The 27,945-nt window shown below is 46.0% G+C and overlaps 1 protein-coding gene across 1 annotated transcript; it reads left to right on the forward strand.

Moving 5' to 3' along the window:
- The first annotated feature begins 163 nt into the window (after nucleotides 1–163).
- On the forward strand, nucleotides 164–27,664 carry Secisbp2 (SECIS binding protein 2). Its single transcript, XM_051171326.1, has 18 exons — nucleotides 164–295; nucleotides 1,086–1,234; nucleotides 2,857–3,106; nucleotides 3,360–3,477; nucleotides 6,695–6,924; nucleotides 10,737–10,812; nucleotides 11,261–11,463; nucleotides 13,473–13,595; nucleotides 14,973–15,062; nucleotides 16,810–16,942; nucleotides 19,623–19,789; nucleotides 20,571–20,709; nucleotides 22,174–22,181; nucleotides 22,236–22,384; nucleotides 23,133–23,353; nucleotides 25,553–25,707; nucleotides 26,056–26,248; nucleotides 26,716–27,664. Exons 1-18 carry the CDS (start codon nucleotides 260–262, stop codon nucleotides 26,817–26,819), a joined length of 2,544 nt encoding a protein of 847 aa, XP_051027283.1. The 5' UTR covers nucleotides 164–259; the 3' UTR covers nucleotides 26,820–27,664.
- Nucleotides 27,665–27,945: the final 281 nt, after the last annotated feature.

Consider the following 27,945-nt stretch of genomic DNA (forward strand, 5'->3'; position numbering starts at 1 on the left):
GGTCTCCCTTCTTATGTCACAACACGAGGCCTGGCCCACAGAGCACGGCCACACCCTTATAGGTCGGCCAGAAACCTCCAAAAGCTGCAGTTGTAACAAACCCACGTGCGGCCTACAGCGCCGAGCACTTCCGGGAGAAAAAGCCTCCGTCGCCTTTCCGTGACGTACATCCTGGCGCCGTTGCGCCGGAAGGCGGAAAAGCTGAGTCGTTGGTTGGGTACGCCGCTGGTTTCACGGCGCGGGCTCTTCCGTGGCTGCTATGGCGTTGGAGCGGCCGCGGGAGCCCGAAGGCGAGGTAAGGGGTGGTCTGTGGGACTAGGCACACGCGCGTGGCTCCCAGGGCTGAGGTACGGGGGTGGGGCGGTTCGACCCTCCCCCGGCTCGGCTAGCGAAGTGATGCCACAGAGGCCACTTAGTGCCTCGGGCTCCTCAGACCCGCGTCCGCTCCCTGCGTGACCGCTAGATGGCGGGCCGTCCGTCCCAGAAATTCACTCTAAATTGGCTAAACATGGTGATGAAGTTGTCAAAATAACCTTACTCCATACTGCAAGACAAAGCTCTGTTTTGAATTCCACGGGCTCGTGGCCAGGGGATGATTTTCTCACAAAGATTCTGTGTGGTGTACTAAATACAAATTAAATAGTTGGTGCTTTTTGTTGAGAGATTAAATGGCTGTAAGTTTCAGCAGTGTGTTTTAAACTAGTTTTGAGCATTCTCTTGGTATATTTGGCCGTAGTAGGTCCGGGATTCTTATGTATCTCATCTATAAAGATGAGAGTGGTAAAAATAGCGGTCTCAGTTTAAATCCTCGGGAACACTGAAAACTGTGGTTCTGGTTATATAACGAGGTTGAATTTCACTTGACTTTAATTTATTGTACCTTTTCACTTTTAAGGTCCAGGAAACTTTGTTTTCTAATTTTCAAAAAAAGCCATTAGGGATATATTGTTGCCAAACAAATTTTATACTTTGCTATGCACCTTTTAGTTAGCCTTGGGCCTGTTTGCATGGAACACCTTTGGTTTTTTGTTTATCTGAATTTGGCAAATCTCTGTAGCCCGACCCTGGCCCCTTTTTTTCCTCAGGATAGCATCAAGTTGTCAGCTGATGTCAAACCATTTGTACCTAAGTTTGCCCGGCTCAATGTGGCATGGTCAGAGTCCTCAGAAGCATGTGTCTTCCCAGGCTGTGCAGCCACTTACTATCCATTTGTGCAGGAGTCACCGGTGACTGAGTATGTATTTTCTAAATGCCTCGCCTTATGTAGAGGGTTTACTTCTTGGAGATAATGGTGGTTTCCCGGAGATAGTGGTGATTAGACCTCACATACTCCGAAACACTTACATTAACGTCTTGCAGCTGAGGAAAGAGGGCTCTTCAACCAGCAAAGATCTGGGTCTGTAGCTTAGCTGTGTTCTGTGCTAAAAGTTCGTCTAAGAAATGACAGACATTACTGTACTTAGAAAGTACAGTTTCAAGGTTCACTTTTTTTTTTTTTTTTTTCTGTTCGAGACAGGGTTTCTCTGTGTAGCTTTGACTGTCCTGGACTCAACTTTGTAGACCAAGCTGGCCTCGAACTCACAGCGATCCACCTGCCTCTGCCTCCTGAGTGCTGGGATTAAAGGCGTGCACCACCACCACCCGGCTCAGGGTTCACTTTTTGATACTTGATATTCTTTTACAGATTTAGGCACTGAGGATGGTCCTCAGCAGTAGAGTGCTAGCTTGCCATTTGTCAGGCCCTAGTCTTGATCCTCAGAGCCACCAAAGCAAAAGTGAGCCAAACACGTTCACACTTGTCTTGGGGAAAGAAATGGCGAGAAGGACGGGTAAATGGGAAGGGGGGCAGAGAAAAGATCAAATAGATAACATGCCAGGCTGGACAGCTTCGCACGACCCTGTCTCAAAACTGGAGCGCAGTGGTAAGCTCTTTCTGTCATACACAAGGCCTGAGGTTCCATCCCCAGTCTACTGAGTAATCATTAAGGTGCCCGTCTTGTATGGCTCCTGGGCTCTGGGCTATGCAGTCTCCTCTTTGTACTTTGGCCTTCAGCACAGGGCAGGATGTGGTAGAGGGATTGAAAAGGGTAAGATCCTGAGGTCCTAGGGGGAGGTTGGGCAGGCCGAGACGTTGTTGGGTACTTGACTGGCAGTAGAGTCCAAAACTGTTGGAGCATGTTCTTGCTGTGTTGACACTGCGTATGAACTTTTTAACCCCACATTACTATTTTGTGGTACTGTGGATTAAAGCCGTGGCCTTGTGCATTTTATGAAAGGGGTCTGCCATTGAGCTCTATTACCCAGCCCTAGTTCATTAGTTTTAAACAAAAGGTCAGCAGCATCCTGCTTAGGAAGAAAAAGAAGGCCTATTTGGCTATATGTATTGTGTTTGCGTGCTCATGTATGTGTGGTGTATGTGTAGTATATACATGTGGGCATGTGAGTGAATCTGCACATGTGTGCACATGTATGTGAAAGCCTGAGGTTGATGTTGAGTCTTTCCTGGATTGTTGTGTTTTATTCTTTGACAACGAGTCTCACTGAACCTGAGGCTCATCACTCAGCGGGACTGGCTGGCCAGTGAGCTTCAAGGCCCTGTGCTCTTGTTCCAGGCTGGAGTTACAGGTGCACACTGCTACGCACTGCTGTTCACGTAGGCTCCAGAGCCCAGACTCTGGCCCTTGTTACTGTACTAACTGAGCCATCTCTCAAACCCTCATTTGGTTGTTGATAGGGGAGTTTCCAGTGCTAGAGTAAATGATCCTTAAGACTAAAAAGTTTAAGTTAGCGTCTCAACAAAAATTAATGTATTTGGTGTGTGTTATAAAGTCTGCAACTGAAATTTATGCTTTTTAGACAAAAAGTATATCCTGAAGACATGGCCTGTGGAGCCTCTGCCTTTCCAGCACAGTACGTACCTTCTGAGATAGCACTGCATCCGTTTGCGTATTCTGCTTATGGCCTTGAGTCTGCACAGAGTGTTTGCTCAGTGCCAACCCTGCAGTATGATTACAGCCAAGCACAGTGTCACCCAGGCTTTCGGACAGCAAAGTCCCGAAATGAACACATGTGCCCTCCTCCTCAGGAAGCAAAAGGTGTATTTAAGGTGAGGAAATGCTGTGGGTTTGTGGTGTCCTGACTTTGGTCATTTGTTTGTTTAAAACGTAAGAAGTTAGTGTGTTGTGTGATATTCAAGTATGGCTTACCTTTTTGTGATAATCAGCCTTTTTACAAATGCTTTGGTCTATCTTAAATGTTTGAATTGTAAGTATGTACTGGTTTGCTATGTCAAAAGTTTCATTATCGGTGTGGCAGTAGTTTTCATATTTCATACTTTTTAAAAAAATCTCTTCCTGCAGAAAAAATGCCGTGATGAGAGGAGAGCAGGTGAAGCGCGAACGTCAGATGGCAGACGAGCTGACGGCGCAGAGCCACCTGGCATGGGAGCAGCCAGAGGCTCCCACCACCTGGCCAGTCGTGCCGAAAGCAGTTTGAAATCCGGTAAAACTAACAAACTCCAGTAAAGTGCCAGCCTGTCCCAATGTCCCAAAACAGAACCGTTCCTGTAGGCTTCCACATCATGACTGCTCCAAGGACTGTGCCCTGGAGGCCTGGCCTAGCTGCGGCCATCCAACTTACTGTGCTTGCTTTCCTTTTTTCTTTTTTTCTCCCAAAATAATTTTTATTTTTTTATTTTTTACATATACATTTATATTATTACACATATATACAATAGACTACTTAAAGCAAGAAGAACCATGACACAATCAGGAATTATATAAATGTTACATTCTTAGTATTTTGGCTATTTGTATTTGACAGCCTTAAAGAAAACATCTTTCCTGTTTTGGTGTGTCTAAAATTCGGAATGTAAATGAATCTCCATCACACACTGTCATTATCCATTTAAAACACCTAGCTAGACCTAAAAGCATCTTTACCTCTAAACAACTAAGCTTCATTGTAAAACTAAGCTACCTGGTCTTCAACTCTATCAGAGACTTGAGAAGGAATAAACTTGATTGCCTGAGTATGCCGAAAGTGCAGGTTAGTGGCTTTCCAAATAAGATGACAGAGACAGTTTGCTACCTAAATAGCAAAACTCTCTATAATGTTGAAGCATCATCTTCAGCCTTCTGGCCCAGTATATCTGACAGACATATTTTTGAGGCAGGAACTATTGAGGACTTGCTTACCTCGTCTTGGCAGAGTTTGGCCATCAACTCTGCCTGTATCCAAGCTTGCCTTTTTTTAAGGCAGAATTCTGTCTGTGGTAGAAATGAGGACGTTTTGCCCATTGGCTTGTTTGCCACATTTTTTCTTTTTAAGACTTTATTTTATGTATGAGTGCTCTATCTGCATGACAGAAGAGGGCATCTGATTCCAGTGGCTGTGAGCCACTATGTGGTTGCTAGGAATTGAACCTAGGACCTCTGGAAGTGTATAAAGTGCTCTTACCTGCTGAGCCATCTCTCCAGCCCTTGTTTGCCACAGTTAAAGCCATGTCCATAAGGAGGTTCTTTGATGCTCATCATCCCCTTTGAGTTAGGCTGGGTGTTGCTAGGAATTAACCTGTCTCATTGTCAGTGAATCTTTAAAATAATAATTAAAAAAATTAAATGCCATATTCCGCATGTCTCTGAGGTTTTTGAAGACTTTATCCAGCTATCCTACCTTATCTTTCTATAGAATCATATCTATCTGCCGCACCTAAGATGTATATTCTTGTGATAAAAGTAGACTGTTGACATGACACTGTGCTTTGCAGGCTTCAGCTCTCTTAGGCAGCGGTGGAGGATGGCAGTGGGTTGTTACAGTGTGGTCAGTGTCTCACTGTGTGCTCCGGTTCCTTAGCTTGTCAGGATCCCCACATACCGTGCAGGTGATGACCTCAGGTTTCAGAACATGTCGTGAGAAACAGATCCCGACCATAGGCTTTAGAGCCTTTATGCTGTAGGTGTTCATGCTCTGTCCTGAGCTTGCTTCTCTTCATTCTGGGGAGACACTTTAAGTAGAAGACAGATTTGACTATAGTAAAAATCCCATGCTAAATGGCGCCAGACGTGGGCACTCTTTACTACACCGCCTGTGCGTCTCCCAGCTGGAAGCTAAGCAATCTACCTGGTACCTATGTTATTTTTAATTTCAAAAGCACCTGGGCTGGGCTTGTGACCCTCCTACCTCAGCCTCCTCTGTGCTGGGATTGTTGACATTTACCACTACCCTGAGGGAAGCTGTTTCTAAGATGTGTTACGTCTTCAAGTCTTTGCAGAGTGTTTGCAGAGCTGTAGCCACAGCCGCATGGGTTCCTCCTGTAAGTCATTTACCAGTACTGTTTGATCACAGACACAGTTATTTTATTTTTTTAATGACTTATTTTTATCTTACGATATTTTGCCTGCATGCATGCCTGTGTGAAGGTGTCAGGTCCTGGAGCTGGAGTTGCACTTAGAGGCAGTGGTGAGCTGCCATGTAGGTGCTGTGAACTGAACCCAGGTCCTCTGTCAGAGCAGCCCGTGCTCTTAACTGCCGAGCTATCTCTTCAGCCCCCACAACTATTTCTATAATGTTTTACAGCTTTTGCTTTTTTTTTTTTTTTTTTTTGGTTGGTTGGTTTTGTTTTATTTTGAGACAGGGTCTCACTGTGTAGCTCTTGCTGTCCTGGAACTCACTATGTAGACCAGGCTGGCATTGAACTCACAAAGATAGTCTGCCTCTGCTTCCAGGTGGATAAAACGTTTGTGCCACTGCACCTGGCTTACAACTTTGGTTTCCAACTACATTACTGGGGCTATGAACTTACATGTGTAATTCTTTCATTTGGTTTAATAGATTTATCTTTTCTCATTTACTCTATTCATAAACCACCTGGCACATGAAAGCATGGAAGTTTCAGTGTTACATGTTCTAACTTTGGCCTTATAACTGACGAAGGGCTTCATGGAACTGCAGGCATTTTATTATCCATGCATTGAAGTATGAGAAAGAGGCTGAAAGCTCCATGAAACAGCCTCCAGCTACTTTGCTCTAGGTGAGGGTGAGGGGGCTTGGTTACTCACAGGAAATCTGTGAGGCTTCCCTTAAGTTTGCCCAGCTCAAATCTGTGAGTAATTAAAATGCCCCCCTCTTGGGCTGGAGAGATGGCTCAGTGGTTAAGAGCACCACCTGCTCTTCTAAAGGTCCTGAGTTCAGTTCCGAGCAACCACATGGTGGCTTACAGCTGTCTATAATGTGACAATAAATAAATCTTTAAAAAAAAAAAAAAAAAGATGCCCCCCTGTACCATCAGGCTTGTCTGTTTTCAGCAGCGCTAGAGTTCCTCCAGAAGTGTGTATTGAGGTGCGTGCATGTTGTCATTTGTTGGCTAGTGCCACGGTAAAGAAGCTTAGTAGCAGGAGTGTGTTAACAAGCAGCCTGCTGCATCCACTTCTTTATCTCTAAAGTTCAAGTGTGAGTGGTTTTTTTGTTGTTGCTGTTGTTCTGTTTTTCGAGACAGGGTTTCTCTGTGTAGCCTTGGCTGTCCTGGACTCACTATGTAGACCAGGCTAGCCTCGAACTCAGAGGGATCCGCCTACCTCTGCCTCTCGAGTGCTGGGATTAAAGGCGTGCGCCACCACCGCCCAGCTCAAGTGTGAGTGTTAACAAGCAGGGTGTATCCTGACTTTTATCCCAACTTCTCATTCTGTAATTACAGATGGTTATCACAAACGAACAGACCGGAAGTCCAGAATACTTGCAAAAATCGCACCTACCTCCAAACCTGAATTTGAATTTAGCAGGTTGGACTTTCCTGAACTGCAGAGTCCAAAGAATAGTAATGTGCCAGAGACACAGAAGCAGTCGAGGTGGGGGCCTCTTGGCTCTGCTGCCAGTAACATGTCTCTCCTAGGAGAAGTAAGCAAGCCGGTTGCAGAGATGGCAGAGGTGAGTCAAAGGGCTCTGTTTTCTCTATCCTCTGCATGTCTTTGTGTTCTATCACTTTAAAATGTGTTGTGTGTTAAAACCTACTGCTTTTTTTTTTTTTTTTTTTTTTTGGTTTTTCGAGACAGGGTCTCTCTGTGTAGCCTTGACTGTCCTGGAGTCACTCTGTAGACCAGGCTGGCCTCGAACTCACAGCAGTCCACCTGCTTTTCATGAGCTCCTTCTCTGAGTCCACCTCATCATCAATATCATCCAAGTATGGGTCACCAGCCCCTGATAAGTCTGTTCCATTCTCTTCATAATCTGGAAAAAGTCCTCTCTTTCAAGTAGCTCTTGATGCCTCTCTTGGTAACCTGGGCCAGCTGCAGTGAAAGGAGCCCCATCAATTGTATGAAATGTTGCCTCTTCATGAAGTAGTTAGAGTCGTTTTCAGGGTAGCTTCTGTGTATGTTGACGTCACGTGGACCCTGCCCCCGTCACTTGATTGAAGCGCTACAAGCTTTCAGAGCGTCTGCTTTCTATCTCTGCTGGAGTTTGCATCTGGGACAGCATCTTCAGTTCTCTGAACTATTACTTCCGTATCAGTTTTTCCCTTTTCCTCCCAAGTATCTTCTAACACTGACCCTGTCAACTTTAGCAATTTTACTGCACAAATGCATGAAATTGTTTTCGAGTTCTTCTTCCCTTTTGCAGCTCGGTCTTTAGCTTCACATTCCATCTCAGCATTCACATGGCAGCTCACAACCATCTGTAACCCCAGTTCTAGGAAATCCAGGGCCCTCTACTGCCTTCTGTGGGCACCAGGTGTGCAGATGGTTTACAGACATCCATGCAAGCAAATCACCCATACACATAAAAAAATTATTTTAATTATTTAAAATCTGTTGTCTGCTTCACAGATACAAATTAAACATACCCACTTGCTTCTGGTGTTGCAAGCATTCTGGGGCGTAGAAGAATGTTAATTCAGAGCATGGCTGTTCTGGCAAGAGATCACATCCAAAGATCTTCTAGGTCTGTGTGATCCAGCTGGAATACAAACACACCTTAATCCAGGAGACAGAGGCACATAGATCTGAGTTCAAGGCCAGCCTGGTATGGAGGAAGTATCAGGTAAAGAAGAGCTTAGCTCCAGGCGTGGTGGAACACGCCTTTAATCCCAAACAATGAAGGTATAGTTAGTTTGTAGAAGGAAGGATCCATGTTTGAAAATGATGTCTGATTGAGTGACAGAATAGGATCTGCCCAACTCCAGGAGAGAAAGGAAAAGAAAACTACTTATAAGGCAATTTTTCGCCAGATGTGGTGGTGCACACCTTTAATGCCAGCACTTGGAGGCAGAGGCAGGCGGATCACTGAGTTCCAGGCCAGCCTGGTCTACAAAGCGAGTCTAGGACAGCCAAGGCTACACAGAGAAACTCTGTCTCGAAAACCAAAACCAAACCAAAACAAAACAACAACAAAAAAAGAAAGGCAGTTTTTCAGAGGGAGAGGAGGCAGTTTTACCAGGACAGTAATAGAGATGGATTGCAGAGAGAGAACTCAGGTGAAGACTGAACAGGCCAGAAAGTGAGAAGAAGCCAGAAGAGTAGAGCAGATTGCTGAGTTAGTTTGAGGCTGAGCAGAACAATTCTGGGTCAAGAGAAGCCAGATTAAGTAAATCAGCTGAGAGAGGAGTTTGAGCCAGAACAGCTGAGTTGAACCAGCCAGCCCAGAGCTCAGTAAGAACAAGTAAGAGTGAGCTCATTAAGCAGTAAGTCTCAGAGGCTGAAAACAGTCTAGACTGAGGTTAGATTATACAGAGGCTAGAGGCTTCCAGGATTAGGCCTAGGCCAGCAGAAGGAGGTAGTAAGCCTCCCAGACAACAGTTGAGCCAGGAGAATAAAATTACTATTACAGTGGGGTGTGTTTGGATGTCCTTGTGTCCTGTACCACACATCACCACATGCCCTACAGTCGGGAGATGAGGCAGCCTGCTTCCCGCAAGGGCAGGTGCACTTCTTGACTTGTGGATGTTTTATTTTGATTTGATGGGTGAACACTCTTTAAGACCATTGAGTTTTAGAGGCTTTTGTTGTTTGTTTGATCAAATGTTTTGTGAGACAAGGTCTATTATGTAGCTCCATCCTGAAACTCACTTTGTAGATCAGGAAAACTCACAGAGATCCCATCTCTGCCTCCTGAGTGCTAGGATTAAAGCCCTTTGCCACTGCACCTAGCTGGACTGTTGAGTTTTATGAATTGTAGAAGTCTAGGGATACTGTCCTCAAAAGTTGTTTATAGGCACTCGGGAGGCAGAGGCAGGTGGATCACTGTGAGTTCGAGGCCAGCCTGATCTACAGAGTGAGTTCCAGGACAGCCAAGGATACACAGAGAAACCTTGTCTTGAAAAACCAAAACAAAAAACAAAAAACAAAAAACAAAAAACAAAAAAAACCCAAAAAGTTGTTGATAGGGTGTGTGGATGTCTGTATAATTTGTTTATTTTTCACCCGTGTGTGTGAGAGTATATGTGGGCATAAAGCACCTCACGAACACTTTTACACCTGGGACCATCTACCTCCCTTGTTGATTGTAAATGAAAGTTCCATGTATGTTAAAGTAGTATGAGCTAATTTTGGGATTTATATAAAAACAATCTGTAGCACTCACATGATAGGCAGGGAAGATGGAAGGTGCTCCCTACAGTGTGCATAGATAGCAGGGGGGTTTACTCTAGGGGAAAGTTTGCTGGAAAGAAACTAACTTTTCCTATTGTATACTTAGATATTTGGGGTTTTTGTTATTTCTCAAGACAGTGTTCTCTGTGTAGCCTTGGCTGTCCTGGAACTTGCTCTGTAGTCCAGGCTGGTGTCAAACTCCTGCCTTTGCCTCCAAGTGCTGGGATTAAAGGCATGCACTATCACCACCCAGCTGATACTTGTTTTTTTGTTTGTGTGTTTTTGTGTTTGTTTGTTTTTGAGACAAGGTTTCTCGGTGTAACCAGAACCTTGGCTGTCCTGGACTATTTTTGTAGACAAGGCTGGCCTTGACCTCACAGAAAGATATCTGCCTGCCTCTGCCTCTGCCTCCCAAGTGCTGGGATTACAGGCGTGTGCCACCAAACCTGGCTGATATTTGGAATTTTTAATTAACATGTTTTTACAGATTTTAAGAATTCAGAGAAAGGTGTTTTTAAAAAATTAAATTATTCTTTTTTTAAAAAATAGGGAATAAATAATAGGAAGCTGGGGTTTGTGTGCTTTTTTAATTAGACTGTTTTAGAGCAGTTTTGGGTCACAGCAAACTGAGAGGTAGGGAAAGTCTTTCTCATATTTGGCCTGCCCTGTCCACACCCAGTGTCAGCCCACTCTTGTGCTGTGTTACAGTTACCTTACTCCAGGGGCATGCCTCTTATCCTAGCATTCCGATTTGACATCTGTGTCATTCCAGGTGGACAGAGAATGTCATGTGTCCATCATTATGTCATTAAGAGTAGTGTCACTGCCCTAAGGATTTGCGTGCCGCCTGTAATCTCTCCCCAACACCTGCAGCCTCTGATCGTCTGGGTACAGTTGGAATCACGCGTTTCACACTGATTTCACTTGGTGATACGCACTGGGCTGTTTTCATGGCTTGTCAGCTCAGCTGTAGGCCGTTACCTCTTTTCCACAGTGGCCTTATTTGCACTTCCCCAGCAATGAGTGAACATCGTGCTGCTCTGCATCTCCATGCCAGATTGTCACAATTGTATAATTTGGCCAGTCTAAAAGGTGTGTGATTCTGTGTTGTTTTAAATGGCTTTTCCCTAATGATACTGGATGGGCTCTTTTTAGGGTGAAATGAAGACCAATCACACTGACAGGGCTGTGACCGATAATGCTGCTGCCAGTTCCCCTTCATGTACAGGAGGTAAGAGTGACATCAAAATGATGTTTTCTAAGCACGTTTACCACCAGTGTGGTTAGTGTTGTTTGTTCTGAAGCTACCTTTAAGGCAGCTCATGAGGTCTGAAAAACGAGCATCAGTGTTAGTATACAATATAGGAGCCCATATTTTTTTTCCCCTTTTTCTTTTTTCTTTTTTGGCGGTGGGGTGGAGGTTGACAGGGTTTCTCTGTGTAATAGCCTTGGCTGTCACTTGTAGATCAGCTTGCCCTTGAACTCAAAGAAATCCACCTGCCTCTGCCTCCCTGGAGAGGCCATATTCTAAATGAACGGAGTGAGCCGCCACACCACCTGACATGGTCATTCTTGTTAGGCTATGGTTATTACTTATCGCATGAAGTGCGTGTGTGAGTAATCAAGGGACTCTGATTTGCTGTTGAGATTGTTCAGTAATTACAGTTCTCTTTAAGCAGAGTTATCTTGGACACCAATGGGTTATATTGTTCGGCAGACAGTGTCTTCAGATTCAGCCGCAGCAACTGAAAATGCTACTTCCATGCTAAACCTAAAGAAGACTGCTTCATCAGCTGACGCTAAAAGTATCAGGGTGGCACCCGAGGCTTTATCTTCAGATCCTTCCTACAACAGGGGGAAGCGTGTCCACCCTTCTCCAAAGGTGTGCATCACTAGGGTGAGGATGGGCCTGGGTGGTGGCAAAGACTGCAGTTCAGCATTTTGGAGGCTAAGGCAGGAGGATTGTAAGTTCAAGGCCAGCCTGGGCTGCATAGTGAATCCTTGTCTCCAAAACCCCAGTTAAGATTATATGTCAAAGGCTGGGAAAAGAATGGGTAGTTTTTGCTTAATGGTGACAGCCTTGGAGAAAGCTCTGGAGTTGCCTAGTAACATTAATTTACCATCCCCCAACATAATGTGAGCGAGGATTTAAAGGCATTGACTGTACACTTAAGCATGGTTTGGCTGGTAGAGTTATGTTACATGTAGTATAGCACAGTGGACACAAAAGGGACAGTGAGGCATGCCTCGCCGTTGAGCATGTGAATCTGCTGTGGTCCACGTGGGCACCCTCCTTCCTGAGTCCTCACCGAGAGTGCTGCAGTCTGTCCCATGCTAGCCAGTCCGAGGTTGTTGTGCTTGAGCCTTGACAAAGGATTGGGATGCTAGTTAGGAAATAAGAATAAGAGAGCCTTTGAAGCGAGAGGAGGTGCCCTAAAAGACTGGAACTGAAAGAGAGAGAGACAGAGAGAGAGAGAGAGAGAGAGAGAGAGAGAGAGAGAGAGAGAGAGAGAGAGAGAGAGAGAGAATGTGTGTGTGTGTGCACGCCCCACCCCATGCTAGTACCCTGCCACCGCAATACGTCACAGCTCTTGAATTCTTTAAAATGAAGACGCTGCCATAAGTTTATGCTCTGATACATGTTTGATGCCTCTTTTTCCTTCACATTTATTTCAGTTGCATTTAAATAACTGTTACATGAACAAAGTAATGGTAGTAAAATAATTGAATTTCATATTTTGTCATCACATGATGTTAATTTTAGTTTATCTGTTGCAAGATAGGATTTCAGAATAGATTTCCCTCCCTTAAATTTATGTGGTTTTTAAGGGAGTCTTGTCTTGTTTTGTTTTGTTGTGAGGGTCACACATGGTAGCTCAGGCTTGCCTGGAGCTCAGAGCAGTCCAAGAGCTGGGCTTGCAAGTGTGAGCCTATGTGCCTTTTTTTTTTCCCTCTCCCCTTGTCCAGTGTCTGAGTACAGGTGGCACAGCAGCCTCTGTCTAGTTATTGGTTGTAGTTTCCAGGTTGCCATCCAAGCCAGGGTCCTAATCCATGGAGAGGGGTCTGTGTCCTGTAAGTTAACAGGTTTTTATTGAACTTTTCTTTAAAGGGAGCAAGGGTTTGCCTTGGCTCAAAGTTCGAGGGTGCATCGTGGCGGCAGCAGTGATAGGTGGCATCACAGTGAGGAAACACAAGAGTGAATCTGTTTCAGAAAAAAAGTTTTTTTTTTGTTTTTTTCCTAGTCAGGGTTTCTCTGTGAAGTCTTGGCTGTCCTGGAACTCACTCTGTAGACCAGGCTGGCTTTGAGCTCACAGAGATCTACCTGCTTCTGCCTCCCAAGTGCTGGCTCTGTTTCAGAATATTTAGAGTAATTGTTTTTTACATCATTGTGCATGCTTTTAATCCCGACACTTAAGAGACAGAGGCAGTCTGGTTTACATAATGAGTTAGAGGACAGCCAAAGTTACATAATGAGAAAAGAAAGGAACCAAACAAAAAATACTTTAGAAAAATTCTAATGAGAGTAAAAGAGTTGAAATTTTGTTTGACGTCGTGTTTGACAACATATGATGTGTGACATTTACAATCCCAGCACATGGGAAGCAGAGACAGGAGGACTGTCACAAGGTGGGAGACAGTGGGTTGTATACCTAGTACCAGGTCAGCATGGGCTACACACAGAATGGGAGTCAGGTACAGAGAGGTGGCTCTGCGTCTTACAGGGTGGGACAGTAGTGGTCTGAATGGTACACTTTTCTTCTCTGGGACCATCTCTGTTATGAAAGCTTCCACCCTCTGGGAACTGGCAGTCAACCCCAGGGCTTGGCACAAGCACTGCCATCCAACTACATCCCAGATCTTCCCAGCCCCTTTCTTTGTGTTTTTATCTAGGCCAAAGCATCACAAGGAGGTGAACTTGAACAAAATGAAAGCTCAAGGAAGAATAAGAAAAAGAAAGAAAAGTCTAAATCAAGTTACGAAATGGTGACAGTTCAGGAGCCACCAAGGATTGAAGTATGTTTATTTATTACAAGATTTGTGTGGGAAAGGGGTGGGGTTTTCTTAGACACAGGCTCACACTGGTTCTGAACTGAAGCGCTCTGACTGACACCATCTTTAACAAGCCTTTTCCTGCTGCTAAACAATGAGACAGTCCTCCAACAGAGCACTGCAAGCCTGTGCTCCCAGCAGTTGGAAGGCAGAGGCAGGATTGGGAGTTCAAAGTCATCCTCAGCTACACAAGAGTTTGAAGATAGCCAGGGCTATTTGAGAACCTGTCAACAAAAAAGATAAAAGAACAGCATTGTCTGTTACCTTTTCCTCCTGTCCTAGGCTATCATCTTGTAGGCTCTTGGTAAGCTCATGAGTAGGCAAGCGATTGAGATACCCGGTAGGAGTTTAATAGCTGCTGTTCCATGCTACTCATGTTCCCTCTCTTCTGCTCTTGACTGGGTTACTCACTTTTCAGTGCGAGCTTTTGCAGGGCTTCCTTTACCTGTGAAGTACCTTGTGAAGTTGTTATTAAAGAAAAGTATAGAAGTGCCATAGGTGTCTTCTAGACCCCAGTCAAGAGAGTCCTATGAAATAACTTCCAGAAATAGTAATTTTTGTTCTGAGATCTCTGTATTAATGTTTACTTACACCAAAGATTCTGCCTGAATTCTGACTGCATTTCCCACTGGCCTTTCTATCTTTTTCACACTCTCCTGCCAGACTTGGGGGCCTTACTTTGTGCAGGGGCAAGGTCTCCCAGGAGTGCTGCCCAGAACATTCCTACAGAACTGGAAAGGTCATTCCCAGGAGTCTTGGAACATTCTAGAATAGCAGTTAGGTATGGGGCAAGGTATTGTGGTTAGGCCAGTGAGCAACTCATGCTTCTGCCTTTTAATTCCCTCGTGACTTTGCCTCAGGGCACCAGAAATGCTGACAAAATTCCAACAAAATAGTGTGAGATATTTTAAAGTGATTTTTTTTTTTTTAGCAGACTTATTGCCTTTGTCTGTTTATCAACCTGTTTGGCAAAAGTCCCAGAATCTTTAAATCTGCTGAGTTGGATTTCTGGGTTTCTCTGTTGAAAAGCGTGAGTCTTTTAAAGAACAGGGTTTTTGATGGATTCCTGTCAAGGAAGCATGGTGGGTTCTGGGGACTCTGTCATCCCCAGGTCCTTGGCAACAGTTCCTCTGTATCTGGACAGGAGTGTTAGAACTGTGCTCTCAAAATTTGCTTTAAGAGTTAGATAAAGCCGAGATGTCCATGGTGGCATTTTGGAGATGTTGTGTAATCAGCTTTCCGAACTTTTGTGGGTCTTACTAGAAACAGTGTGGGTCAGAAAAAGCCTGTGTGCAGCTGCTCATCACCACAGAGGAGGCTGACGTGTGCTTTCTTCCTCAGGATGCCGAGGAATTCCCCAACCTGTCTGTTGCGTCTGAAAGAAGACACAGAGTAGAATCACCAAAACTTCAAAGTAAACAGCAGCTGCAGGTAAGCTTAAGATTGTAGCCACTATTGCTTTTGATGCAGCTGTCGCGCTACACAGACTATTGAGAGAATCTGCTCTCCACATGTCTTTGTGTAGGGCTTTCTTTTGATGTTCTTCCAGGGAAAACAACGGAATCTCTGCTTATCTGAAGCATTTTATCCCTTTCGTAATAAGACTTGGTAAAGGGGCTGGAGAGATGGCTCAGAGGTTAAGAGCACAGGCTGTTCTTCCAAAGGTCCTGAGTTCAATTCTCAGCAACCACATGGTGACTCACAATCGTCTATGAGATCTGGTGCTCTCTTCTGGTGTGCAGATGTGTATTTGGGCAGAAGACGATATACATAATAAATACATAAATCTTTTTTAAAAGACTTGGAAAATAAATAAACAAATTTTTTCGAAAGACTCCGTAATTCCGGTTGCTGTCAGAAGGGGGCACTGCCTAGAAACTAAAGAGGGGCCAGGCAGTGGTGGCACACACCTTTAATCCCAGCTTAGGAGACAGAGGTAGGCGGATCTCTGTGAGTTAGAGGTCAGCCTGCTCTACAGAGCAAGTCCAGGACAGTCAAGGCTATACACAAAGAAACTCTGTCTTGAAAAAACAAAACAAAACAGAAACAGAAACTAAAGAGAAGAATACTTTTTTTCCTTACCCAGCCCAGTCAGTACTGAGCCAGGGGGCATTCTTCCTCCTGTCATACCGGTCAGTACTGAGCCAGGGAGGCCAAATTATAACCAAGTAGCCTCAAAACCTTTTTAGGGCTGAAGGGTTTTTTTTGTTTGGTTGGTTTTGGTTTTTGTTTTTTTGTTTGTTTGTTTTGTTTTTTGTTGTTGTTGTTTTTTTTTTTTTTTTTTTTTTTTTTGAGACAGAGTTTCTCTGTGTAGCCTTGGCTATCCTGGACTCTATAGACCAGGCTGGCCTCAAACTCACAGAGATCTAACTGCCTCTACCTCCCTGAGTGCTAGAAAAACTTTTAGGGTTTTTTTGTTTGTTTGTTTGTTTGTGTGTGTGTTGTTTGGTTTGGTTTAGTTTTGGGTTTGGGGGAAGTTTTTTGTTTGTTTTGTTTTGTTTTGAGCTCAAGTTGGCCTTGAACTTGCAGCAGTCAGTCTGCCTCAGCCTCCCGAGGGCTGGATTGTAGGGGAGTGCCTCCATTCCCAGCTTCACAGACCCCTGTGAGCTTTGACCTCTGACCTGTCAGTAGAGAAGTAGATAGAGATGGAAAGGAACAACCAACCCCAATATTGATGGCCGGTAACATGAATTTATTTTAATTACTTGATTTAATAAAAACAAAACCAATTACTCCTTCTCAAGTCTCTGAGGGAGTTGAAGACCAGGTAGCTTAGTTTTACAATGAAGCTTAATTATTTAGGGGTTAAGATGTTTTTAGGTCTAGATAGGTGTTCTAAGTTGATAATGACAGTAGCACCAAGATAGGAGAGATGTCTTCTTCAAGGCTGTCAAATATAAATAGCCAAAACACTAAGAATGTAACATTTATATAATTCCTGATTGGGTCACGGTTCCTCTTGCCATAGGTAATCTATTGTATATATGTGTTATAATATAAATGTGTATGTACAAAAATAAAATAATATTTTAAAGAATCAGTAAAAAAAAAAGCAAAAAAAGGTTTAAATTTTTTAATAATGTTTTAATCTGTTCATTTTATCTTATTTTTGCAAAATGTAAATCTTGATGTGTAAGTTACAGTATTAGGGGTAAACTTGTAAATGTGTGCTTTGTAGAATGAATTTAAAACTAGTGGAAAGAAAAGCCAGATTCCAGTGCAGCTGGACCTGGGGGGCATGTTGGCAGCCCTGGAGAAGCAGCAGCATTCCACGCATGCCAAGCCATCCTCCAGACCCGTCGTGTTCTCAGGTAGGCATCTTTGCACCTCAGCAAGGGCTCAGAACTGCCTCCCAGAGGCTGCTCTCTAAATAGTTCCTTGTTCATGAAAGTTACTTATCTCCACCACAGAGGGTGCTGGGCTGATGTGGACATGACGTGAAGGAGAGTGGGAGATCCAGAAATGAACCTGAACATTTGTGCCAGTTGATTATTGACAGGAGTGCCAAGTCTATTAGAAAGCAGAACACACTCTTCAGAAAGATGCTGGGCTGATGTGGTGCAGAAGGACAGTCTACGCACCCATAGGTGCACACAAGCCAGGGACCAGTGCGCTCTATATAGGGAGTTCCAGGCTAGCCAAGGCTGCATGGTGAGAGTCTTGTCTCAAAAAAGGCCCAACCATATATAAATATATTAAATATGATCATTAAGAATCAAGAACCGAGTTCCAGGATGGCCAGGACTATACAGAGAAACTTTGTCTTGAAAAACAAAAGCAAAAAGAATAAAAAAAAAAACATCTTATTTAAAGTTAAGAGGTATCTCCCTTATCCTACCTTGGGTTCCAGGGGCGAAACTCATTTTGTCAGGCTTGCAGCACAAGTGCTCCTACTGGCTAAGCCATTTGCTGGCCCACTTACCCTTTATATAATGATGATATTCTGTATCCAAAAATCTCCTTATGAAGTGCTATTTTTCCAGAGCCTTCACTGTATTCTCATGCATGGATCCCCCTTCTGTGGGTGGGCCAGGTACTGTTCTAATTACTGTTCAGTTGCTATGAAGAGATACTTTGACCAAGGCAACTCTTACGAAAGAAGGTGTTTAATTGGGGTCCCTCTTACAGGGTTAGTCTAAACCGATCACGGGGGGAAGCAGACATACCATGGTGCTGGAGCAGTTGTTGAGAGTTTCACAGCCTGATCCACAGGTGACAGGCAGAAAAAGAAAGAGACTGGACTTGTCGTGGGCTTTTGAAACTTCAAGCCTACCCCGTTGACATGCCTTCTCCATGACACCTCCCAATCCTTGCCAAACAATTTCATTAACTGGGGACCAAACATTCAAATATTCCAGGTGGTAGTGGTGCACACCTTTAATCTGAGCACTTGGGAGGCAGAGGCAGATGGATCTTTGAGTTTGAGGCCAGCCCAGTCTACAGAGTAAGTTCAGGGACAACCAAGGCTACAGAGAAATCTTGCCTTGAAAAGCCAAAAAAAAGAGAAAGAAAAAAGCCATTCAAATCTAAGAGTCTATGGGATCCATTCTCATTCAGATATCACAGACACCACTGTGGACAGGTTATAGTCACTACAAATGGGACTCTCCTTTGAGGTCTGTGGACTCGCAAGCATGGAGGCCAGCAGAGGACATTGGATAGTCTCTATCGCTGTCCATTCCTTTTGAGTCAGGGTTCTCCCAGGACCCGGGGTTCTTTCCTGCTCAGCTAGGTTGAAAGCTATCAAGCTTCCGCCATCTTCCTCCTCAATCCCCTTGGAGCTAGGGTGACAGGTGTGCACAGGATGCCTGGCTTGGTGCATAGGTGCTGGCATCCACACGCAGTCTTCAGAGCAAGCACATGAGAAGCCAAACTTTGTTGATAGGAAATTTATATAAGTTCAGCTTTTCTCGCCTGAGGGGCTAGATTCAGTGGTGGTATTGGGTGCCAGGCAAGCGAGCAGGTTAAATAGGGGCCATGTAGCCACATGTCTGTTCCAAACACTGTATGAGAGGAAGGCTTTGTAGATGTAAGCTGCAGTGCTGTAGAGTGAGAAGCACCTAGAAGAGAGCGCGTCACCTGTCTGGACAAGTTGTATATATAAGTGACTGGGGAGTGCATGAGTGAGATTGGGTGGATGAAACACTAGTTATTTTAAGATGATACTCCATAAGGGAGTGCCCAAGACATGCATAGACAAAGTCTGAGACTTCTTGGGACAAGGTGTAGGCACGTGGAGTTTGTTGGTTTCATTCCTTTTTCTTTGGTACTTTAGAAATCATAAAGTCATCTAGCGGGATCAAGTGGGCTGACAGTAGCAGGGAGCCACAAGAAAAGGGAGTTGGTGAGGAGAAATAGGCTCAACATATGAAATAGCCATGTTCAGAGCGTTTAAACCATGAAGGGAGTAGAATACAGAACGGCTATTTCCTTGAAACAACACTGGCAGGAAGTGGGTTAGAGTGGAAAAGTTTAACTCCAGTGTTCATTAGTTATTGCACTTATCAATTGGAGGAATTGTTCCCAGCTGCCCATTGTGGGACTCAGAGTATGTTTATGTCCAGAAACTTCAAGAACCAACTAGAAACATGACTTGAATTTTATAAGAGCCAAGTAATATAACTAGACCAACGGTGTTATCAAGACAGCACAGATCTGCTTATACAGAAGTAGTGCCAACTGAGTGTGTGGTGATGAACTATTTCCCAGGAACCACCTCAAAATAGCTCAAATCAAGCCACGTGATGCTTGCAGTTTTAGACTGTACTGAGACACAGCTTTTGTGACTGTGGCTAGAGGATACGCCTTTCCAGAGTGATTGCGGGCAAAGAGTAAATACTGTTTGGAATCCGTGCCTGTGAGAAGGTGGTTTGACAAAGGTCAGAGAGGTCATGGATCAAAGGGTGCATGGGACTCTTCCAGATTCTTAGCCTGCTCTGAGCTGGCCAGGGCCTCCAGACAGGGACCATGTGGCATCCCATTGTGTTGCAGTCGGAGCAGTGCCAGTCCTTTCGAAAGACGCCTCCTCGGGTGAGAGAGGTCGCCGCTCCAGTCAGGTGAAGACCCCACATAACCCCCTGGACTCCAGTGCCCCGCTGATGAAGAAGGGGAAGCAGAGGGAGATCCCTAAGGCCAAGAAGCCTACATCACTGAAGAAGGTATGTGGACTGCTTCCATGGAAGCAAGACACTGGAAGACAGACGCACTAGGCACTGCCTGCCTGCCACCCTCGGCCGTTAGCTTTTCAGTTGTTGGTCTGAGGTTGAAACAAGGACACTGCTTATGTAGGCAAGTATTCCACCACTGAGCTATAGCCCAAGTCCACACCTTTGGCTTTTAAGGTTTATATTAGAAACCAGTGATGCACCAAATGTGTCAGTTTTCTCTGACAAGTGTAACAAGACGGGGTGTGAAGCAGAGAAGCTCTCCTCTTGTTCCTTTGTGGCAGTCCAGAAACCCAGACGTGGGGACTTGCATTTTCTTTTTTGCCTACGCTGCTTCTCCCCTGGTACTCTGCCCGGAGCTGATTGACTGTGAAGGCTTCTCTGCAGACTTTCTGCTCACCAGTTGGCCCAGTGTGTGCTCTTGTGTCCATTGAAATGTCCATGGTGGGTGACGCTTGTCACACAACTGGCCTCTGAGCCTTGTGTTCCCAGCCTTGTGCATTGCTCATGTCAGCTGTGGCATGGAGGGACCATCTTCACTCCAAAGGCATGACTGACTAGACTAGGTGCATTCAGCAAGCTGAACCTGGCCATTTTAAGACAGAGTTTCTCTGTAGCCCTAGACTCACTTTGTAGACCAAGCTGACATCGAACTCACAGTGATCCGTCTGCCTCTGCCTCCCTGAGTGCTGGGATTATGGGTGTACACCAGCATGCCCAGCTAAGAAGAGCTTCTCTTTTAGGTACAAGTAAGTTTGTTTTGTTTTGTTTTAAGATAATTTTGAAAGAACGGCAAGAGAGAATGCAGCAGCGGCTCCAAGAAAGTGCTGTGAGTCTGACTGTGACCAACAGTGATGCACAGGATGTAGAGAGTGGTACCAGTGACCAAGCCCCCAGCCAGGTCAATCCCACAGGTACCAGATTTTGCCTTTCAGGTGGGAGCTACTATGAGACTGGTGGGCTGTGGTAGAAACTGGGGCTCCACCAACCCGATATGGGCCTGTGGTAAAATGCCAGTCAACATGAAGCCTGGAGTGTGTGGTTTCCACATTCTAGATTTACATGCAGAGGAGCCCCTTCCTGAGGTTTGGTCTTGGGTGATGCTGGGATCTCCAACCACATGGCTATTTACCAAGTGTGTGAGACCTGGTGTCATAAAAATTAATGTGTATGGTTTTCCAGAGTTATATGTTCAGGGAGTATACATAGTGCAAATTTGGTTTAGCTAAAGGACTTTGCACAGCTGAGAGGACAGCCCAGTGGCCTTTCCTCAGGTTATCTAGTCAGGTCTCCCCCAGGGATACTGCCCCAGTATGGTACCAACCATAGGACTGGTGGGTGCCACGCTGACTCCACCTCCATTTCTGGCATGTGGAGCAGTACACTGTACAGGTCTGTATAGCATTTGGCTGTCTAAGTGTGCCCAATGTGGGTGAACACCAAGGTAGCTTGTAGAAGTGAGTCTGTCCTCAACTGTGTTGTTGGTGTCTAGGAAAACTTAAGTACTTCTTGGAGCAGGCTTGTTGTTAGAACTCCTGCCACACATCTGCAGGCATTCTGCCGTCAACAGCTGAGCGGATAGACCTTGCAGGAGCTCTCACCCTTGTCCCAGAGTAATGTCTTCTTGTGCTTGCTGCAACGGAGAGTGAGGAGTGTGCTCTTGAATTCCATCCCTTGTGATGTTACCTTGCTTTCATTCTGGTGCCTGTGGAAGTAGCTGGTTGGAGATGCCAAGCTATTACTGACTCCATCTGGTACGTTACACATCGCCCAGGCCAACGTCACAGCGGTGATTGGGGTTTGTGTTAGTGTTTTGGTTTTCTGTGTTGCTTTGGTTTTTGCTGAGGTTGCTAGCCTCAAACTGACTATAGCCTAGGCATCCCTTGAGTCTGGCCATGTAGTCTTCCTGCCTCAGCCTCCTGTTTGCTGCTAACTCTTAAGAGTTTTTGTTGTTCGTTTGAGGCAGGGTCTGCCCTCTTTAGCTTGAAATTCAGTATATAGATCAGGCGGCCCTGAACACACAGAGATCACTGCCTCTGGCTTCTGAGTGCTGGGATTAAAAGCAAGCTTTACTATGCTTGGCAACTGACCCTGCTTTTTAGATTTTCTTAATATGGTATTCTTTAGATTCCAAAAGTAAAAGGTAGATTTTGCCACTGAACTGCACACTTAATGGTAACTATTCTGTATTTCACCACAATGAAAATGAATAAGTGAAGAGACTTGGGAAGGGGGTGCGGGGCATTGGGAAAGACCAGAGGCTACTCCGAGAGCACCTGCCAGCCTTACTGCCCCCTCTAAGTCTGCATTGCTCCTTTTGCCTAGCTCCACAAGTTGATGGATTGCTGGTGTGTCACTGGCACCAAGATACTCTGCAGGCCCCTCTGTGTGCAAGGCCCTGCAGAGCTGCACAGTGATTTTTCCCTCTCTTTGTCTAGAGAAGACAGAAGAACCAGTGTCTTCTACACCTGTGGTCGAGGGTGAGTCAGAAGAGCCAGCTGGTACAGAGTTCCAGAGGGACCCAGAAGCCTGCCAGCCTGCCCCTGACAGTGCCACCTTCCCCAAGATCCACAGCCGGAGGTTCCGGGAGTGAGTGAGCACTGGCTGCTAGGGCTCGGGTTGGGGCTGTCTCTGATTTCTCCCACCTATGTGGGTACAGCAGCATAGGCTGTAGTGTCTGACCAACCACAGTGTGTTTTAATCCTGTGCTTGAAATCAACCAGGTGGCTACTTATGTAGTGGGGGTAAGTGGGTATCCTGTTGTGTGTCTGCTGGTTTTGTGCACTGTGGTTCTGTCCTGCTGGTGATGATTGAAGAGGTGTCCATTTCTAAGATTTGCATAGGATGAAATGGCAGTGATAATAACTGGGTCTTTCCATGTTTCAGTTTCACAGCATTTTTTTTTTTCCCATTTTTCCTCTTTTCTCCCTTCCTTCCTTTTTTGTGTATTTACTTTTTTTTTTTTTTTTTGGAGACAGACTTACTGAGTAGCCCAGGCTAGCCTTGGCCTTGAACTCACACTCCTGCCTCTTCAGCCTGAATACTGAGGTTAAAGTGTAGCCCACTGAACTAGGCTTCAGTTTAGCTCCCGTGGCTGCTACACGTTCAGCATTGCTCGTATCTCTTCTTCCACAAGACAACCTATCAGTGCCTATGTTCAGAGCCAGGTGACACAGAGGAGGAGCCAGATAGGGCCTGCACAAGGTGTGGAGGGAAGGGCCTCCCTTGGCATTCTCCCCTTGAAGTGGAGGGAGTGGCGTGGTCCTGTTGAGTGCTGATGTGACTGTGGCTTTTGTCTGACAGTGTCTGCATTCTCTATCCTTGTGGTTCCTTTCAGCTACTGCAGCCAGATGCTTAGTAAAGAAGTAGACGCTTGTGTCACTGTTCTGCTGAAGGAACTGGTGCGCTTCCAAGACCGGATGTACCAGAAGGATCCTGTCAAGGCCAAGACCAAACGCCGGCTGGTGCTGGGGCTGAGGGAAGTCCTGAAACACCTAAAGCTCAGGAAGCTGAAGTGCATCATCATCTCTCCCAACTGTGAGAAGACACAATCCAAAGGTGACAGCCCTGTCACAGCACACAGGCTCCTGTGCTGGTGCCCAGTCATCTGCCTCATAGTCAGCCATGCCGCTTGCTTTCAGTCTTAACAGAGCAGTCTTCAGTGTGCTGCCGACTGAGTGCTACCTAACACTAACTCTAACCCTCCTGGCTGAGGGCCTTCCTCTGACAACAGGTCGGGCAAGCCTCTGCTATACAAGCTGGAGCTCTAGCGCTCGGTGGGGTTGCTAGAGACCTTGCAGCGGGGTTTGGTCCTGTTTACAGAGTTGTTCAGTCTGGCTACCTCTGTTTACTCATTGCTAATTTTGGTTTGCCACAGTACTCCAGGAATTGGCCTGGGCTGCAAGAAGGCTGTGTGTAAGGTGATAGTAAACTTGTCCACCCTCCCATCGTGGCTCTGGGAGGACTTGCCTGTCCATTGTTGTGTCCTGGGCTCAGTGGTGGAAGGCATCATTTGAAAGAATGCCATCACTCCCACACACCCTTTTATCCTAGCATGGCATGTTCAGGTGGAAAGGAGAGTGAGGGGAGCCTCTTGGAACATATCTCCGTGTCCCATCCCTTTCTCTTGTGTGTCACACTCTGAGGTAACTGGTCCAGATCCTGGTGCTGAGTCCTGAGCCATGATCTCCAGGTACCATTTTATACCCCAAACCTGGAGGTTCCCTAATGGGTCTGAGGCACCCAGATCTTGGAGCAGTAGCAGCTAGACCACCTCACGTGCAGGCCAGCAGCTCCCCTTTCGGCTGGCCCAGTGCTGTTCCACCATTACCACCAGCCAAAACATGTGACCTGCCTGCCTGGCTGTTTGTCTGGTAGTGCCCGATGGCCTGTCCATATCATGAAAGAGAAGGAACAGACTGCTTTCTGGCTCTTGACCCCAGTGTACATCTGTATAACTGTGAAGTGCTCACATAAGGCTTGCTTATGAAAAAGGCAAGCCTGGACTTGTGCCCTCTAGAGACTGCAGCACTTGACCCTTAGACAAGCCTTGGAGTATTTCCTTCCATGGCTCTAAAGTAAGGTTTGGGTACCACTGTTTTTAGCTTCTTCACAGCTCTGCTTCCCAGTAGAGGCAAGTCATGGCCCCTGGGAAGCTCTTTCTGTCTTCTGCTGTGAGGTAGGTTTGCCTGTCAGCTTTACCCCTCAGCCCTTCCTTATGCTCAGAGGTGTAGCACAGGGGTCCTGCATGCCTAGCCCTGCCTTGGCAGAGAGCAGTAATGAGAGCTGGGTGTCTCCATGCTTCTATGGTTTCCTGAGGTAAAGGCTGTAGAGCAGTGGCAGTGTGAGAACAGGTATGTGGGGCACCTGGGAGCCCAGGACCATACTTCAACTGTCCAGGGAGATGTAGCATGTTTCCCTCAGCCTCTTCCCTTGCCCACACTATTTTAAGATTTTCTCAAATCCTGGTTATAGGGAGCTGTAATATTTTAAAGTTCAAGGTTAATGTGGAGTGAACATTTGATCTCTTTAGATCATCCTGTACCAAGAGCAGGGGTCAGGGTTGTTCAAGGTCAATGTGTAGTTGGCATTTAGTCACTTGCGTTGTGTGTGAAAGAGCAGGGGTCAAGGCATTCTGTTTCATTAGCATGTTGGTGTCCTGAAAATTGTTCATGGGCCTTGTGAGTTTATTCCTGTAGTTGTCTATTTCTGAAGTAAATATGTCATTTCTTTATTCCTTTTTGCCGTTGCTGGAACATAGAGGTGTGTATGTCCCCTTGACTTCCTCTCTGTTAGGAGTGATCCTCAGGTGCTATTGGGCCCTCAAGGACCAGGTATGTCATCTATGCAAGGTGCTCCTTCAGCTCCTCCCTGTACTGGCCTTGCTGCTACCTCATCAGAGGCAGGCCCAAGGTAGTAAAGAGCAAGGAGCCCATGCAATCCAGGCACCTGAATCTGTAAGTGAAGACATAGCACCTGTCTTGTAAGGACTTTGGGGATGATACAGAGCTGGTATGTGTGAAGCAGTTAGTCAGTGGCCTGTCACAGCGTGGTGCTAGCTAACTCTTCATTTTCCCTGAGCACAGTGGGAATTGTGCATTCTTACATTTTGGAGGTGTCTGCCTTAGAGGATTGATTCTTCCTGGTGGTTGGGACTCTGCCCTGGTGGAATTTGGTTCGGACAACTGACCTTATTGTGATATAGGTGGGGTATGTTGCATCAGCCTACGTCCTGAGGACCTGTGCTTGTCTGACCAGGTGGGCTGGATGACACACTGCACACCATCATTGATTGCGCCTGTGAGCAGAACATCCCCTTCGTGTTTGCACTCAACCGCAAGGCGCTGGGGCGTAGTCTAAACAAAGCAGTTCCTGTCAGCGTTGTGGGGATCTTCAGCTATGATGGGGCTCAGGTGAGTTGGGCCCCAGCCTCTTAGCTCCTTGTCATGGAAAGAAGTTGGGGTCGGACCTATGATATAAGCTTACCAACAGACAGTCCATGCCTCTGTTACATTGGCCCTAAGGAGAATTTATCCCAAAGCAGAGCGGCTCAGAAAGTGTTGCCTTTGTCTCCATAACAGCACCAAGAGAAGGTCCTGAATTTGACTCTGGGTTTATTACCAACAGAGAGGCACCATAGGCCCAAAGATTTGGCCAGGCTCCTCATCGAGCAGCGCCCATAGGCAGAAACCCCACATCCTGTGTTACCTCTGTCTTGCTGTGGGGGCTGCTGTCCTACAATGTGCTCTCTTGCGCTCAAGGACCAGTTCCACAAGATGGTTGAGCTGACCATGGCGGCCCGTCAGGCATACAAGACCATGTTGGAGACGATGCGGCAAGAGCTGGCAGGAGAGCCTGGGCCTCAGACTCCTCCCGATCCCCCCATGCAGGGACCTGTCCAATCCACCGAAGAAGGAGGCACCCTAGCATCTACTGGAAAAGAGCCACACTATAGTGAGTGCTCTGGGGAGGGCACTATGAGTCATCAGTGTTAGTCAGGACCTCAGGAGGGTGGGAGGGCAGCATGGCGCTGATACCTTCAGACCAGCAGCAGGTCATGAGTCTATTACTCTTGCCCATTGCCTCTGAGATCTTAGTCATCAGATGTCAGAAGCTGCAAAGGGATCAGTGATGGTTTTAGACTTGAACCAAGTGAAAAAGATGGCTGAAGGGCAGCTAGACCTAAGACCAACTTGAGAGCCAGTTGAATTCTCAGGGCCATTGTCCCCTGAGATGTGCTCTAAGAGGGCTGGGATTGATGCTGGTCATTCAAGGGAGAGCAGCCTTGTGGGGGAGGGGGGGTGTGAGTAGAGCTGGCCAGGGACAGCTGAGCCAAGTGAATAGCTGGCAAATTTGTAACTCCTGCCACCCATTCCTGCCTCTGGAAGAATTTTGTCACTTGAACTGTTTCCCTGTTTCAGTTGAGATTTGGAGAAAGCACTTGGAAGCATACAGTCAGCGTGCTCTGGAGCTGGAAGATTCACTGGAAACGTCAACCTCTCAGATGATGAACTTGAATTTATGAGAAGAGTTCTTGCCTGTGTGTCTGTATTGGGTAAGGATGGGAGAGGCAGGAAAAAGACTTCTCATTTCTTTACTGACCTGATGTAGTTTGTGTGACTCTTGAGTTGGAAATTCCCTGGCCTAAGGGCAAAGGGAACAGCTGGTGTAGCCCCGAGTCCATCAGGTGGACACTCAGATACACTGAGGGGGCCTTTCCTAAGAGCAGGTGGTTCAGCTTTGCTTCTCTCTGCATAGTGGAAAATGCTGGAGAGCGTGGTCCTGGGTACCATGGCTGCCTAAGAAAAATTATTACAGTGCCAGTGTACCAAGTTTGGGGATGGTGGAACAGGAGCTGTGCTCCAGGGATGTGGAGGGCCCTTCCTTAGGGGATGGAGCCCTGCCACTTTGTGCTGCCAAGGATTTGCTAAGATGAGCCTCAGAAAAAATATTAGTTTCTAACAGGACTTTTTAACATAAATTAATGCTTTCAGTTTTTATTTTCTGAAGAAGCAGTATATATCAAATTTGTAGATTTCAGTTTGGTGTCTGCAAATCTTTTTAATGAGCATACAATGAATGTGGTTTCTGTCTTAGAAGACAGAGCTTACTTGCATATTTTCCCTGCGAGTAAGAGGGCTTATTTATTTTGAATAAAGAGTGATTATTTAATGTCATCTCATACTCTGGGGATCTTCGGTGAGTGGTGTCAGTCTTACTGGTTGTTACACTGGAGTTCTTACTGAGTTGTTCCTCTTTCACACTGCTGAGGCCTGACAGGCCCAGTCACTGTGCCCAGCTCCAGAATCCAGGGAATGCCGAATCCTCAGACCTTTGCTTGCATCCCAAGTCTGCCCCATGTCAGGAAATATTTTTAGTGTCTGCTTGCCAACCAAAGGTGTGCTGGCATTGGGAATTGTGTTGGCCCATTTCAGTTGCACTCAACATTGCCTCTGATGAGAAGTGAAAGTAGAAGACTGAGTCAGAAACGGACGCCCAGCATAGGACTGCGGCCTGCCGACAGGAGTGTGTGGCCAGTCCTGGCCCCTTGTTGACTCTGTTTCAGCATGGGAAATGGATTTGGTGGACAGGTCAGCAGACAAGGAGGAGCCTTTCCTTTCCCATTTATGTCAGGAGGCCGCAAGCTGCGT

This window comes from Acomys russatus, chromosome 3 (assembly GCF_903995435.1).
Source record: "Acomys russatus chromosome 3, mAcoRus1.1, whole genome shotgun sequence".
In the NCBI taxonomy this organism is placed as follows: domain Eukaryota; kingdom Metazoa; phylum Chordata; class Mammalia; order Rodentia; family Muridae; genus Acomys; species Acomys russatus.